Genomic DNA, 17,177 nt, shown 5'->3' on the forward strand with positions numbered 1-17,177 from the left:
AACACATTGGCGGAAGTTGCCAGTAGTATCTAAAAGGTTCAGAATAACAGTAAATCGAAAGAAATGGCAAAAGATTGTTCCATTGACGGGTTCAAACAAACTGAGGCAACCGTGGACCGACGTGTTGTACAAGAGTTTTCGAGAGAAAAATCCCTGTTGTACACTTGCCTTCAAGAGTCACCACATAAAAACTCCTAACAGCAGGAAAATTAAAAGTCCGTACTTAAACATCTGTGCAGTTTGTACATTCCCTTCCTGCAGGGCCAAATTCTTCTTTAAAATCCAAAATGAGCCAGTGAAAGACACCCTTGTTAAAATATCTGTGCTGCAAAGAGGGGAAATGGCACACAAAGCAAATGAGAAAAAATTCCGACCAGCAGCAAACAGAAGAAGAGGCAGAATTGCAAGAGCCCTGCATAAAGGAGTGAGTCAAGTATTTTACAGTAAACTTAAAAAAACACCTGTTGCTGAACTGATTTCAGGAAACATAACCCGCAGTCTGAACAAAAATGTTCTCAAAGTGATACGTTCAGAAGTAAGAAGAGGTAAAAGAATCCATGAGGATGTTTTCATGGAGATGTACCTCACACAAATTATCATTAAGGAATGTGACTCAAGTGATCGCAGGATGCCTGGGTACATACAGCATTTTCAAGTTGACCCATTTGGAATACATATGTATTCTGAAACCGGAGTAAACATAGTTGTGCAACACCTGAGAAAGAAGACACCGCTGACCCTATATCTAGATGCTACAGGTAATGTTGTATCCAAAGTTCCAGGTCAGACCAAAAGAGTGCTTTATTACTGCCTGGCTCTTCCTGGAGGTGGTCAGCAAGTACCTCCCCTCCCAGTCTGTGAAATGCTGACAAATGAACACTCCATACCACCAATCACATTCTGGCTAATGCAGTTCCTCCGCAAACTGTCACAGTACACTAAAATAAAAGTACATCAGGTAGAAACAGACTACAGCTGGGCCCTGCTCCAAAGTGTTCTCCTTTCTTTTAACAAGGAGAGCATTGTCAGTTACTTGGACAGGGCTTTCGCTATCTGTTCAAAGCTGAAGTCATGGAAGGAAATCCGAATGTTGACAGTGCTACACATTTGCTCTGCACACGTGCTGAAAGCTGTAGCACAGTCAATTGGGAGAAAAACTGCAGACAAGGGTTTGAAGGAATTTGCAACATTTGCATTTGCCAGGTTGCAAAATGCTACTTCAATGACCACAGCACTAAAAATCTTCCGCTCGCTGTGCACTGTGTTAATTGGAAAGCACAATTCCAATACTGTCCTGATCCATTTGAAGGCCATGAAAGACTTCATAAAAGAATGCAGGATTCCCGACATGGAAGAGGGAAACAAGTTAGGAGACAGCCCCTTAACTCAGGAGGAATTTGATGAAGAAAGAAGAAATGCCCACACAATTGTTGGCAGATCTCCCTTCACATATGAGTTTAGGAAGGTCATGGAGGAGGTTCAGGGAGAGCTTGAAAAAGAGGAGGTCGAAACCCCACAGGATGAAAATCCATACTTTTGCCCTGGCATTGTTGATGATCTTTTTGACAACTATCTAGGGATTTTTCCCCTTTGGAGTGGGCTGCTGTTGGGGAATTTGAAAAGATATGCAACTGACACAGAGGAAGACACATTTGGCCAAAGTAAAACAAGGGACACAAACTGCCATGTGGAGAGATGGTTTGGAATAGTCAAACATTCTATTCTAAAAAAGCAGAGACGACTGAGGCCAGCGACATACATCAGAAAAATGTATGGCTCTCTACAGGGGAGGTACAGAGAACACATAATTGCACATCACTTATCTGAGCAGTTACTCCTCAAAACATTGCTACCAAGAGACATCAGTCAATCCAAGGAAGGTTGGGCAAAGAGAGATGGAGTAAAGCCTCGCACTGCCAGCTCCAAATATTACACCACTCCAGACATTCTTCCAGTTCCAAAAAGAGCAAAGTTAACTGTGAACACTGGCGAAGATATTCAGAGCAGCACAGATGTGAAGAACAGCAGCAATGACCCCACAAGTAAAGGATCCAAGCCTGCAACAGAGGTATTGTTTTTCTATATTAAAATGTATGCTTTAAACAGATACAAATTAATTTGACAAGTAAGCAATTCTTCGAGCTATAAAAACAATGTTAAGAAAGCATTAAAAACGTTTTAGCATGAGGCAATCTTTCATAGAAAACGTACAAAATCTAAAATAATGAAATGTAAGGAAAGTATAATGTGCATTAAAAGTATTTAAAATTGAATTAATGGCAAATGCTGTACGAAGTTATTATGATACCATTGTTCATTTCATTTTAGGTTGATGCCCTTTGGACATGCAAACCAACTGAAGTTGTTGTGGCTGTTGTAAGACATGCTGAAAAGAAGCATAATTTCACCCTGAGGCACAGAGAATTTCAGAGTTTGAGACCTGATGAACTCATCATAGGCGAGGCAAGTATTTATTAAAACTTATGCTGTACCGGACTGCTCATCTCACATAAGCCATATGTTAATGATTCAATTGTTGACAAAAAGTATGTAATTTGTGCTACACAAAATGATATCCAAGTAAATTGTTAGGCCAGTCCATCTTTAGATAGACCAGTTTTAGCAAAGGTTTTGCATAATTGATCCATTCTAAAATGATCTGACAATGATGTGATTAAAACCGACTTTGGCCTCTATATTAGCTGGCATTTTTGTATGATTATTTCCCCTACAATTTATCCAAAAGGTAATAGAATGTTACATTAGAGGCATCCTCAACCTGAAGGATAATGCTGGCCGTCTATACCACCTGGATCACTACACCATGGGTGTAATCCTACACGGCACACGAGAGCAGATGGCCAGGCAAGAGCTAAAAAAGGTGAGTAAAACTGATTGTTCAAAGTATTTTCATCCCTTTAGTATTGTAGGCTTGAGAAAGGAGACTGAACTGTGTCTACAGGCACCTTCCAGCGTTATTATAATCATGTATGTCGTTTTTGGAGCCATTTGTGTTGTTTTTAACGAATACATTTAGAATATAAGCTTCCCTTTTTTTCTTGTTCCTGTTGAGAAAAATAATAAATTAATACTGTGTAAATGAAATTATTGTTTTGCACCTGTATATTATAGAAAATAACACTTGTGTTTACATATTCCCTAATTTTTTCAGGTCACATTTGATCTATATGATGGAGCCATTGGATTTGTCAATATAAGAAATGTGCACTGGAAGTTTGTGGTGAGTATACAGCTATACTGTAGCTGCTTTTACAGCATGTATGTTTTTTTTACAGCATGCATTATTTTTTTGTAATACATTACTCATATACTGTGACAGAGTTAAGACTAAAATGTGTATCTCATGCAGCCCCATTTTGGAAATGCATCTTTGCCTCATGATTGATTTAAAAATGCTTCTTTTAGTTTTAATTTCTTCAAGTTCTTCATCTATATCATAGGGAAACAATATAAAATGTAGTCCAAAATAAGTACTCATTCAACCATTTGTCATTGGTGGTCACTACTTCTCCACTAAAGATTTGAGTCTTCTGACCCCAAATTGTGCAACTTTCTTTCATCTGATCTGACATCTTTAATTATTTCAATACTTTTAAGTCTTTAAATATACACATTTAAAATGGGTAGTTATTATTTTAGTATTACTTTTAATAGCTTTTCTAAAAAGTTGAAGGGATTTTAATAATATGAATCTATTAGTTAACTTTGTTTTTCATTTTTGAAGAAAAGCTGATACATTATTGTTACTGCTGACATATTGAAAAAGGTTTGGTTTAATTATACGGTATGCTACTTTTTAAAACAGTACCTCCATGCCCTTTCAAACCACATTTATGTGGTTGATCCTCTGCAAGGGTCAAATGAAGTTGAGGACTCCAGAAAGGCTGGTTACAAATTTGGGTAATATAAAATAATACTACAGGAAATACATTGGTTAAACGCACATTTGGTAAAGGCAAAGAGCAAGCGCAAATGTAAAAAATGTTCCTATTGTTCTATAGAGAGTATTTCAAGATGCGCCGGAACAGACTGGGAAAAGAGGACTGGGTGAGCATTAAATGGCAGCCTGGAAAGATAACCCACACCTTCCAGAAAGATGCCACCAGTTGTGGATCCTTTGTCATGCAGGTGATTCAATGCAACATGTTGTGTTCATTAATAATAAAGCATTTTATTTTAAAGGGAAATTCAAACACACGTCATAACGTCATGTTATTTTTACCATCTGTCCAGATGGCCAAGATGACAGTGAAGGAATTTCCGAAAATACCACAGACGTTTCACATCAACTCATCAAAACAATCTCTTCAAAATCTACGAAGAGACATGGCAGAAGAAATTCTCAAAGGATCAGGTATTAGCCAAAAATATGAAATGAATATATGGATCCCTTCCTGTAAATTGAACAGTAATACACCTGTTATTTTTTCAGTTTCAAAGGATGACTTCTGTTCCTTCTGTGGAATTGAGGACCTGCCCACAACTGCTGTTGATGCTGTTTGGGTGAGAATAAATGATGAATTGTTTTGAAACTCCAGAAGATAATCTGAATAATAGATAATATGTAGATCATCTGGAGTTAGATTTCAGGAATAACATAAAAGTAATGACATTTTGTATATTTTTATGCATTACAGGTTTCCTTTTGTTTTTCTTATAATTTGTTAAAGTTTTAGCACAGTACAGAGAAACCTGAATAACAACAAGTATTTATATTAAAAAAAAAAGTATAATCTCTATAAAATATAAATGAATATGCCTGCTTTACAAGTGTCCTAAACTTGACATTTTCTTAATATCTTTCTTGTATTTATCCCCATGTAGATTCAGTGTGAAACTTGTGGAAGATGGTTTCACACGCAGTGCCTCGGAATGACTGCTGCACTAATACCAAAAAAAGATACCCCGTGGTATTGTGTGTTGTGTATCATCCCTAACTAAAGAGGCTATGTAAGAGTTTGTGTAACTTTTACCAGAGGTACCAGGATTTGGGGAGGTAAGGCTTGTAGTTAGAACTACCACAATAGAACTAGTGCGCTTATAAACGGCATGTGGGGGGAAATCCAGCCCAGCCAGTGATTTCAATTCGGCAAAATGAAAGCTGAATTTTGTACAAAACAAAACAAAAATCCAGAAAAAAGCTTTGCTAAAGATTTTGGGCAACTGAAGTAATGATTAATAATCACCTGTCCATAGTTTTAAATTTTTATATTCTTAATTAAGATGTTAAATATATTTTCCTTTACAGATTAAATTAGTCACAGATGTTCATGATGTTTTCCATGTCAGACATTACATTGTAGATTTGTTCATTAATATTGTACAGTAAGATAGGTGAAAAGCCTGAAATGTTTTTTTTTTCAATTTTAACTTTATTTTACTGTTTCATAGCTAATGAACAAGTTGTTTCATGTCTTAATTTATATATACAATGTGTAACATATATATGTATATATCAATGTGTGTGATGTCTAGTTTATTGATGATTAAAAGACTGTTCTACTTTTGATGGATCTTGCTTTGATGTAGGTGATACCATGTATATATTCAGTCTGTAAGTTAATTAATGAAAGAACAATAAAACAGTGCAATGGTTATGAATAAATAGGAGATCTTCTTTTGAGTTAAATTTCAATAGCTTCTGGTTAAAATTAAGGGGTCTCCTGTTTGACAGTAACTTATACTTAACAATACACTTTATTTTTAAAATAACATAACGACCATTAAAATACGTTTTCAAATACACTTTTGTAGTGTAGCAAGTTAGAGACCATTAATGTCTGAGGTGAGTTTGGTAGCACTCCACTGTATAATAGTGAAGATATTGAAGATTATATTATATTTATTGAAGATTTTACATTATAAATATTCACCAAAATTAATCAAAAGCACATTCTTCCAAACTCTCTGCTGTAGTATGACCAACAGGACACTATTGATGTGTGTAGTGAGTTTGGGAGAAATATACTGTATAATAGTAACGTTATTGAAGATGATGCCATATTTATTGAGGATTTTACATTATAAATATTCACCAAAATTAATCAAAACCATATTCTTCCAAACTCTCTGCTGTAGTATGACCACCAGGACACTATTGATGTGTGTAGTGAGTTTGGGAGAAATATACTGTATAATAGTAACGTTATTGAAGATGATGCCATATTTATTGAAGATTTTACATTATAAATATTCACCAAAATTAATCAAAAGCACATTCTCCCAAACTCTCTGCTGTAGTATGACCAACAGGACACTATTGATATGTGTAGTGAGTTTGGGAGAAATATACTGTATAATAGTAACGTTATTGAAGATGATGCCATATTTATTGAGGATTTTACATTATAAATATTCACCAAAATTAATCAAAACCATATTCTTCCAAACTCTCTGCTGTAGTATGACCACCAGGACACTATTGATGTGTGTAGTGAGTTTGGTAGAAATATACTGTATAATAGTAACGTTATTGAAGATGATGCCATAGCCTATTTATTGAGGATTTTACATTATAAATATTCACCAAAATTAATCAAAAGCACATTCTTCCAAACTCTCTGCTGTAGTATGACCAACAGGACACTATTGATGTGTGTAGTGAGTTTGGGAGAAATATACTGTATAATAGTAACGTTATTGAAGATGATGCCATATTTATTGAGGATTTTACATTATAAATATTCACCAAAATTAATCAAAACCATATTCTTCCAAACTCTCTGCTGTAGTATGACAAACAGGAGACTATTGATATGTGTAGTGAGTTTGGTAGAAATATACTGTATAATAGTGAAGTGATTGAATATTATTGTATTCTCTTTTTTCGGAGTTGCACTTTGCAGACGGTCCCTGAGCACTCGTTTCTTCTCCGGCTGCGGAAAGAGACCAATTGAATGTGTCCAGCTCGGAGGACGGCGCATATTGGCTTTTTTTTATCAACATGTGATTGTAGTTTGTTGTCAACCTTACCACGGTACTTAGGAGACGTAATTTGTGTCTGAACAACGTTTTGTTCATGACTTATTGATCCGTGAAATCCGAATCTGCCAATATCGTTCCAACTTTACTCAACTTACAGAACATGGATTCTTGATATAAAACAAACACTAACAATGCGCGTACTGCAAACATACATCCAATTTAACACACAAGATGTCACTTTTTAAATGCACAGTACAAACATACATATCCAAATTAACACCCAAACTCCCCTTCTTGGAGCTAAACTACACTATCATAGCTAGCTGCGCTCGCAAAGCTAGCATACACAGCTACAACAATTACAGAACCTAGAGAAACCCTCCAAAAATACCTCTAACAACTATCACTATTCACATTAATATTATACACAGTCAGTCTACATATATAACGTTTCTCACGGATGAACTCACCTAATATGGGGAAAATATAAGACAAAGGAAACAGAGACGATGTTAGCTTGCTTCAAGTCTTATGTATTATGCACCCGCGGCAAGCAACACGCGCCCTCTGCTGGACAGACCCGGAAGGTCATCAACCATGACATATCTATTACAACACTCCCCTTCAAAACAGATGTCGTCCCGACATTCTAATCCACAATATTATGCCTACATGTCAGCAACATCTATAACATTTATTAAACACATACCACGCTCACTGTTCAGTCTGGCAAAAGTGCACACACTCAATTTACACATTTAAGCCCTTGGCTTAGTAGAAAGTCCATCATTGTATGACAAACATATGTTCACAAGCTCTCCGTTTGTTTTTGTTTTTTACAGTCCCTGAATGTATGTTGTGTGTGTGAGTGCTCTACTTCTTGCTGCATATGTGGCCAGAAGAAACGGTCTCGAATATGCATTATTTCAGGCTAAACATGTTTAGTACATTTACCTATAAAGTGCAATGTTACAGTCTGGAACTCTTTTCATACATTTGTTTTTGACCTCCTTTGTCACACAGTTTCAACATAGTCCGTTGCTACCTTGTTAACAGTTCTGCCTGTGCAGCATGTCCAAGTGAACTACACTCCTTTAAAACAGGTGAGTGAGATATGATTGACTGTAACAGTGTCATGTAATGATATATTGTGTGAAAACACAGCCCATAAATGTATCTCATGTCAACAATCACTTTGAATGTGACCTCTGCCGTCCATTTTCCTTTTTATGTGTTCTTTGAGTGTAATGTATGTGCATTTACTCAGTTCAATGGTGTGCAATGTCACTACCCTCATATCCATAGTACTGCTGAAAGTGGTATGGCGGTACAGTGTGTGTCCATGGCACCTTTAAGTTTGTATGATGAGGTGGTGCTTTTATGTTGTAGCAGGCTGGTGAGCCAAGCCTATCATATGTGAAGACCTTTGGTCGTCTGCATTGTCGTCAATGCCCTTGAAGCTCCTTACTACTGGGGTCACTTTGAACAGGTGATGGGACAGCATTCTCCACAGGTAGATCCTCAACGTAGCTGTCATTCTCCACAGGTAGATCCTCAACGCAGCTGTTTTCAACGTAGCTGTCATTCTCCACAGGTAGATCCTCAACATAGCTGTCCTCAACGTAGCTGTCCTCCCCCTCCGGCAAGTACCCAACTTCGTGTGCCATTTCTTGTTCTTTCTCTGGCTCAGCTGACAGGTTTTCCTCAGAGTGTATGCATTCAAGCTCCACAGGTGTACTAGTGCACGCAGGATTCACTGTCTCAGGTGGGCATGGATTTGATTGCTGCTTAAGTGGTGCTAGATAATACTCATCATCCTCTTCCTCCTCCCCTGTTTGCTCCGCTTCCTCATTTCTCTCCACACTCTCTCTTTGCACGTGGCTGTACTTGAGTTTCCAGCGGCAGGTTGTCACATGGGAGGAGAAGATTACGATGTAAAACCCTTGATCTCCCTGTCCCTCTCTCAGGTCTGAGTTCATAAACAGGGATATCTTGACTCACTTGACGCACAACTGTGTGAATAGCATCTTCCCAGTTTGCCAGGACCACCGCGAGATGTCATGTTCCTGATTAATACACGATCACCAGGCTGTAATACTGAGCTTCTCACTTTACTGCAATAATGTGTCTTGCTTCTCATAGCAGCTTTGTGAGCATTTTCTCTTGTGATCTCGTATGCCTCCTCCATGCCCTGCCTCCACTTTTCCATGTAACGATGATGATTACTGTCCCCTTGCTCCACGGTCAAGTCGAACAGCATATCAACTGGCAACCGTGGAGAGCGTCCGTACAACAGGTTGAAGGGTGAGAAACCTGTTACATCACTACGAGTACAGTTGGAGTAAATCAGTTTATTTAGTGAGTCTTTCCAGTTAGTCTTTTGTCTCTCTGTGAGGGTCTTTAATATCTGGAGTAATGTTCGGTTAAACCGCTCGACCTGTCCGTTTCCTTGTGGGTGGTAGGGAGTGGTTCTCGACCCAGCAACTCCACAGTACTTTTTCAAGTGTGTGAACAATTGGTTTTCAAATTCACCACCCTGATCATGGTGTATTCTTGTCGGAAAGCCGAATCTCAGCACATAGTCGTTAAAGATTTTTTCTGCAACTGTTTTTCCTGATTTGGAAGTCGTGGCGTAGGCCTGGGCAAAACGTGTAAAGTGGTCAACAATTACAAGAATATATTCATAACCACCCTTACATTTGTCAAGGTGCAAGAAATCAATTGAGACAAGCTCAAACGGTTGAGTGGTGACAATGTTCGTCAGTGGCGCTCTTGTCTGACGGCTTGGTTTCTTGTGCTTGAGGCACACACATCTCCTCATGACATAATCTTCGATTTCTCGTTGCATGTAGGGCCAGTAAAACCGGTCCCGTACCAAAGATGTAGTCCTGTCTCCACCTTGATGGCCCATTTCATCATGGAGCTCCTTTAATACTGTACTTTTGTGCTTTTCTGGAAGCACAAGCTGTGTTCTGTTTGAAGTTTTCCTGTACAACACTCCACTCTCATTCATCTCCAACTTGTCCCACTCTCTTAGCAGACATAAGATTTTTGAACTGAGTTGTTTGAGTTCTGAGCCTGATGGCTTCTTTTCTGCCAGCTTGTACTGAATCACTGCTCCAACATTGGGATCATTTCTTTGGTCATGTTTGATCTGTCCTATTGTCAATGGAATGATGGATGCGTCTACAGTTAATGCTGCACAACTTAATGAGACACCCATGGACCATGACACACTGGATTCATCCTGGTTCTCCACTGCTTGTGTAGCTGCTCCAATCACATCATATGACATTTCCTCTGTACACTCATCCATGAATACTTCCACGTCCAAAGGCATTCTGGACAGACTGTCAGCATCAATGTTTTCCTTACCAGGACGGTATTTAATTATGAAATGGAAGTCTGCCAGTTCTGCTACCCATCGACAACCTGTTGCATTCAGTTTGGCAGTGGACAGTACATATGTAAGTGGGTTATTGTCACTGTAGACGGTGAAGAATGGTGCATAGTATAGGTAATCACGGAATTTTTCTGTGATTGCCCATTTGAGGGCAAGAAACTCTAATTTGCCTGAGTATAGATTGTAATTTTTCTCTGCTGTTGTTAAAGTACGTGAACCATAAGCAATCACACGAAGCTTTCCATTTTGCTTTTGGTACAATACTGCCCCCAATCCCTGGTTGGAAGCATCGGTATGGAGGACAAATGGCTGTGAAAACTCTGGGAAACCTAGAACAGGAGGCTGCGAGAGACAGTCTATCAACTGTTCCAATATTAACTGATGCATGTCAGTCCATTTGATGGGTGTGTTGGATGAAACTCCTCTACTGTTTCTTTTTGTTTTCGTTTTTTTCAGCATTTCAGTTTCTGTAGGTGCTTTAAGCAGGTCATACAAGGGACAGGCAATACGTGAAAAATCTTTGATATACTGCCTGTAATAACTTAATAGTCCCATTATTGCGCTTAACTCACCGATAGTTCCTGGGTGTTTGTTTTTCAGGGCCGTTACTGCAGCAGTATCGGCAGGGTCCACTCTATTTCCCTCAGCAGACACAATTCTTCCAAGGTAACGTACTTGTGTTTTAAACAGGTCACACTTTCTGGGCTTTAGTTTTATCCCATGCTCCCTCAGCCGTTGCAGCACCCTTCTGACAGCATTGATATGATCCTCAAATGTCCTGCTAAACACAAGAACATCATCAAGATATGGCACACATATTTCATCCCTTAAAGGCCCAGTGAAGTGTGCACCTGTGCATGATCTGTTATGCTAATACGTATAGTAATGACCAAAATTGTCCATTGGAACCCATATCAAAAAATGTTGGAATAGCAACAAATTTGACGAGTTTTGAATTTTCCGGGGAAATCTGCAGTCGACCTTCGCCTTCGTGGGCGTGGCTAGCGATCTACTGCGTGACGTAACGAGATGGACGCCGCTGCACTGTTTACATTCACCACCGTTCGTTTTTTCTCTTTTTCAAAGTCGAATTTCTCAACGTTTATTCCTGGAAAGTGTGTCGGAGTCGACTGGAAGTGATTGCCAATCGAGAAAACCTGACAATGGAGGCGAAAGTGAAGAAAGAGGGATGAAAAACACAGGGGAAACGATGCATTGCCGCTGGCTGTAGTAATGTCAAGTCTGCCGAAGTGGCGATGTTTCTGTTCCCAAAAGATGAAGGTGAGCCTGGCTGGTGTCATTGTTTCGTAGATTATTTGATTGATCATGATAAATAAAGGCCAGTGGTCGATTCGAGAGAGAGAGAAAGAGAGACTGACAGAGTTACAGGGTTGTTGTTAGCATCTGGTGCTAGCTCGGAGCTAACGGAGATTAGCTGTTTCAACAATAAGGAGAGGGAGAGTGCTCTCCTGTGGGACTGAGAGAGATAACGTCAGCTCAGGGAGGTAAACTGTAGCCTAAGTTATCTCAGTGGGTTTGGTCATCTATGTAAACAAATATTTCCATCTATGTAATATTAGTTGTATAAAATAGGTTAAGAAATCATTCCAATGTTTTTTGATTATTGAAATATATGTTTCATATGAGTGTTGAGTGCTGTATCCATAAATCTCTTAATGTTGCCCTCAAAGTGCACCAGATTGATCACTTTCCTCATCTATCCTGTCCGAAAAGCTGTCCAAATCAATCATTTCTCTCACACTAGTATCACTTTCCAGAGTCTCCGCCATGTTTACAATCGCAACTGGGTACATCTTGTGACGTCACAGCCACTATCGTCTGCAACTTCCGTTAGGCTCAGACGGCAAAATTAATAATTCATTAATTCATTAATTATGAATTATTAAAAATTATTTTAGCCATGAACAGGCACAATGATATGTAAGGAATGAAACTGCCATTTCATTTTGGTGCAAAAACATGCACTTCACTGGGCCTTTAAGCCCTCCAAGCACTCTTCCATGCAGCGCTGGAATGCTGCAGGGGCATTCATGAGTCCAAACGGGATTCGTACCCACTCATAAAGGCCCCAGGGGGTCACAAAGGCTGTTAGGTGTCTACTGTCTTTGGCCATGAAACCCTGGTGGTATGCCTTACCCTGGTCCAGCAGTGAAAAGAGTGTGTTTCCTCCCAGGTTATCCATAATGTCCTGTACTCTGGGGATGGGATGGCGATCTGAGTGGGTTTTCCTGTTGAGCTCCCTGTAGTCAATACATAAACGTAGAGTTCCGTCCTTTTTTCTTACGCAGACGATTGGAGAGGAGTAGGAAGACATGGACTTTTCAACCCACCCTTGTGCTATCAAGTCCAGTAAGTAATCTTTCATCTCCTTGTATAAGGGTTTTGGAACAGAGCGGTAGGCTCTTGACACTGGCTCAGCATCTTGTAGTGAAATCTTCATTTGCAAGTTTTCCACACAGCCTATGTCGTCATCAGACTTGGAAAATGAGTCTGATTCTTCTCTTAGCATCTGACTGACTATTTGTCTCTGGTGTTCATCAAGGTGAGTCAAATCCACAGGAGGATCCCACTGCTCATGCACAGGGGGGCTTTCACTGGAGATCTGGGCGTTGACATGGTGGATTGATGCAGCAGGTTTTTGGTCTGTTTTAAATATGTTTGCAGGATATACTGATCTGACTGACTGTACAGTTCCAATAATAGTTCTTGCTGCCATCGTAATGTCATGATTTGTTGTGTTTTGCACACTAACAATAATTCTTGGGACTGTATCTGCCTTCACGGACACAAGAGTATCACAAAACTCTAATCCTTCAGGCCATTGTGGGTTCTCATTTGGCTCAAAAACCAGAGTTTTATCCTCTTTGAAAAATGGAGCCTGTACTCGACACTCGAGTTGAATGGAGTTACGTTTAGGCACACTAACTCTCTCATTTGCTGTTCTTACGTTATAGTCACATGTCTGTCCTACACTCACAGCATTAATAAAGGCTTTTGCTTTGTTTTTTCGAAGATGAGGAAAGGCAATTTTTACTGCCTGTACAAGCTTCTCTTTATCCCCATGTCTTTTCTGGCCTGGCTGACTGGCTATCACAAGGTGCTCAATGACATTAAAGCCAATAATGGGACACTGCTGTTGGTTACCTTTTAGCACTAGCATGGGTATTAGCAACTCGGTATCACTTGCAGTAAGTTTAAAGGACACTTCAAGCCAACCAACATATGGCATTTCTGTACCATTGGCCGCTTCAATTTGTAAAGAGTCTATAGGGTCAATTAGCTCTGCTACATCTCTTAGCGGTACATCAGTTAGATGGCTTTCTTTCCATACCTCATCTATAGCACAAATTTGTGAGCCTGTATCCCAGAGGGCCTGAGTTTTCTGTTCGTGTAGGAAACACCTGATGAGGCACTTTTTCCCTACTAACTCTCTCACAGTAGCTGTTTTTTCTTTTGCAATATTTTGTTTGTGCTTGGATTTGTCATGTGACTGTGTCGCTTTCTTAATACCTGAACATGTGTATGTCTTACAATGCCTTTTGTGTGCAGGCCAATGGTTCTCCTGACATTCTTTAGAATAATACAGTGTAATTTTGCAAGTTGAACAGTATTGTAGTTCCCTACTCTTTTTCTCTTCATTGCAATTTGCACAAGATTGGGACTTATCTGTGTGGCCGGTTGCTGCATGTCCCATGGGAGCAACCCCTCTTAGTTTAAAGGGCTCCGCCTAGTGGGTCCCTCTACCCTCTGTGCCTTACAACCTGCTCTGAAATGTTCACTGCTTCCACACCTAAAGCAATGCTGACAGTACTCTTCGCCTGCATGAGTACAGGAAACACACCTAGGTCGGGGGCGTGGTGCTGGGTAGTATCGCTGCGGTGCATACCCTTGTTGAAACTGAGCCGTTTCTCTTACTCGTGCCGGGTGGAATGCCGGTCGGTACTCCTGCACTGCTGCTGGTGGTACACGCTGTTGGCATTGAATTCAGCCCTATAGGGAGAGGGTTGTTGGGGTGAAAACACAGGATAAGGGGCGGAAATATTAGCTGGTTCCCTGCTTGGTGAGGGATGCTGTGGGGGTGCAGATGTGGCCGTTTGGATCGTTTCTCTGATTTGGGAGACCTCAGCTCTCAGGGCTTGCAACAGCACCATGTCAGAGCGCATTCCTTTGATTTCTGACAGCAGATAAGTGGGCAGAGTAACTGTGTTTTGCTGGCTGGTGCTTTTCATTTCCACCGGAACTTCAGTGGACTTGACTGTATTCACATTTGTTACTCGTGATGGGGCAGCAAGTTTCTTTTTATCCTGTCTCTCTTTTTCATTGGTTCACTTTCTCCAGCAGCAGCTCATCCGAAGTACTTATCTGCATGAGGAGAGGCTGCAGGTCACTTTTAATATTGTCATTCTGTAGACCAGTCAGGACAGTATGCATGAAGAGACTCTGGACTAGTGCTGGGTCATATTTTAGGTTTGACTCGGCTTCTTGAGAAGCAAACAGGATTTTCTGTCTCATGTCCATAGTTCTAATCAGGAAGTTTTGAGGCGTTTCTTTACTACTCTGAACCTCAGAGGTGAGTTGTTTGTATAACTCTGTGGCACCTTTCTCCTGGTAATGAGACCTGAGAATTCGGCGAAGGGCAGGCAGTGTAAGGTTTTCCTTCCCTTCAAGGTAACTCCGTAACTGCAGGCCTGGTGTGATGGCACGGATTACAGCATCAATGATCTCTGACTCTGGGTAGCCCTTACTAAAGCCATTTTCAATTTGTCTGGCCAGACTAGAAAATGTGAGCCTATCTTTTTGTTCTGGCTCGCCTATTTGGCCTGCGATCTTAAGATCTTTGCGCCACATAGAACTACTGGGGAGTACTTGGGCCAGATTTCTTTCTGGGGGGCTGAACCCGGCAGGGTGGTTCATGCTTGTGTTCATTAGGTCATGCATTGCATTTTCTTTTTCTTGTAATGACAACCTTAGTGCCTCTACAGGGTATATGCAGGAATCCTGAAGTCAAATTTAATACCTTTTAAGAGCTTTTTTAAGACCCTTTCCATACATTTTAAGACCTCATCGCAACTTTGAGTTCTAACCGGTTACATTGGCAACACACTTTACCTCACATTTACTATATTGATTGTAAGATAGCAAAACTAAACAGAGTGCAGACAGACTACTGAAGCCTTCTCTCCACATGAACTTCAACCTCTCTGTGAAGGTCAGGTTTAATGCAGTATGCTGCTTTGTTGCTTCTGTACTCTGTGCTCTTTCATTCCAGTAAAACTCCTCAGAAAACATTAGAAACCAGTATTTGACCAATAAACAAAACAATTGACAAAACTTTGAACTATGAAATATGTTAAACTTTGGTGAGCTTCAGCGGGGTAATGCCATATAGGAGCTCCCTCACAAATACCCAGGGGTTAAATTGGGCTGGGGCTGTCCGGGGCTAAGCCCTGGCACATAAGACGATGCTCTGACTTCATCACCCTCACACATTTGTCATATGTTTACAAAAAAGGATATATATGTTAAGACTTTTCTCGTTCTTAATATAGACTATATTTAGGGTCTATATGTGTTGACTTTACTTTAAAATAGCAGATCTCTGTGACCGTATATAGTTTGGCTTAGACCCCGGCCCCACACGGTAAAACGCATACGCAAGCGCAAAAAAGGCTTCCTTTCACACGCATTCGATTCATTAACGTGTCCGTTCACACTAGACCGCTGCAAATGCTGGAAACGATGTAGTACATATGTCATGCCTGTAAGTGGCGCTGCTGCCGCCCGAAATACACCAAAAGCAGCGAAGAAGAACCCGGAGCATGGTTGCCCTTCTGTTTATTCTCCTCGGTGGACGGCGTGTTCTCCTGCTGTATCTCTCAGGTAGTCCACCAGCAGATGAAAAACACCCACCTCTCCGCCTTTTCCAAGGAACGAGGGGACCGTGCGGCAGTTTCCGTAAAAAAAATGTTCCGCCGGTCAACATGTCCGTTAAAGTTTAAATCTTCCGTACAAAATTAGGAAAGTGCCGGTCAGAGGTCTTCTTTGTTATTTATTGCTTTAAAACAAATTGATAACGACTCTGTTCTCTGTATAATAATATAAGAATATTTAATAAACGGTGACTGCCTCTCTTTTCCTCCCCCTCTTCTGACAGCCCAGCAGCAGCAGGAGACGTGGGGAGAGGGAGGCGGGCTCTTTCATCGTTATCAGAAACAGAAAATGATCATATAGGGCACACACGGAGCCGTTGGACCCCCAGAGCGTTGCGTATGCCGGTCTTCCCACCTTGGGACCCGTTACCGTAGTCGTTTATTCGCACCCCCCCCCCTCCCACACACACACACACACACACACACACACACACACAGAGCGGAGCAAGGCAACGAAACGGCGCGCTATGCATGGGGCCGCCTTTTGGGGTTTCCCGACATGTCGTTTCAGTAAATTAAAGGGTGTTTCATGTTGTCGTTGCTGTGGGACTTCTTAATACCTTGGAAAATGCCATTTAATACTTTTTAATACTTTTTAAAAGCCTTAATTTTCGCTAAATTGATTTATCAACTTTTAATACTTTTTAAGACCCCGCGGACACCCTGCTCTACCTCCTTCTGGAGATCTTCCCTTTTGACACTGTCATGTACATTTGTTGTAATTTTGGCTTTGTCTATGATATCCTGCACATTAAGAAGTTCGGACATGCCTTCATCCTCTAGCTCGGCCATTTCTTCACGTTCATTATGCTCTGTGACATGAGAAATTAATTGACTGTGAGATTTACCAGTCACATGCACATTATCCGGTCCTGAAA

At 40.4% G+C, this 17,177-nt stretch overlaps 2 protein-coding genes across 2 annotated transcripts in view; one reads left to right on the top strand and one right to left on the bottom strand.

The window, feature by feature from the left end:
* The window catches only part of LOC307018966 (uncharacterized protein), a 78,536-nt gene that overhangs the window by 60,560 nt on the left and 799 nt on the right, over nt 1-17,177 (bottom strand). The gene's annotated exons all lie outside the window — the stretch shown is intronic.
* LOC307018974 (uncharacterized protein) lies at nt 2,402-5,626 on the top strand. Its single transcript, XM_079649553.1, has 8 exons — nt 2,402-2,463; nt 2,747-2,881; nt 3,173-3,241; nt 3,827-3,921; nt 4,023-4,149; nt 4,255-4,375; nt 4,454-4,524; nt 4,846-5,626. Exons 2-8 carry the CDS (start codon nt 2,825-2,827, stop codon nt 4,960-4,962), a joined length of 657 nt encoding a protein of 218 aa, XP_079505679.1. The 5' UTR covers nt 2,402-2,463; nt 2,747-2,824; the 3' UTR covers nt 4,963-5,626.

Source organism: Notothenia rossii, assembly GCF_949606895.1.
Source record: "Notothenia rossii genome assembly, chromosome: 9".
Taxonomy (NCBI): Eukaryota; Metazoa; Chordata; class Actinopteri; order Perciformes; family Nototheniidae; genus Notothenia; species Notothenia rossii.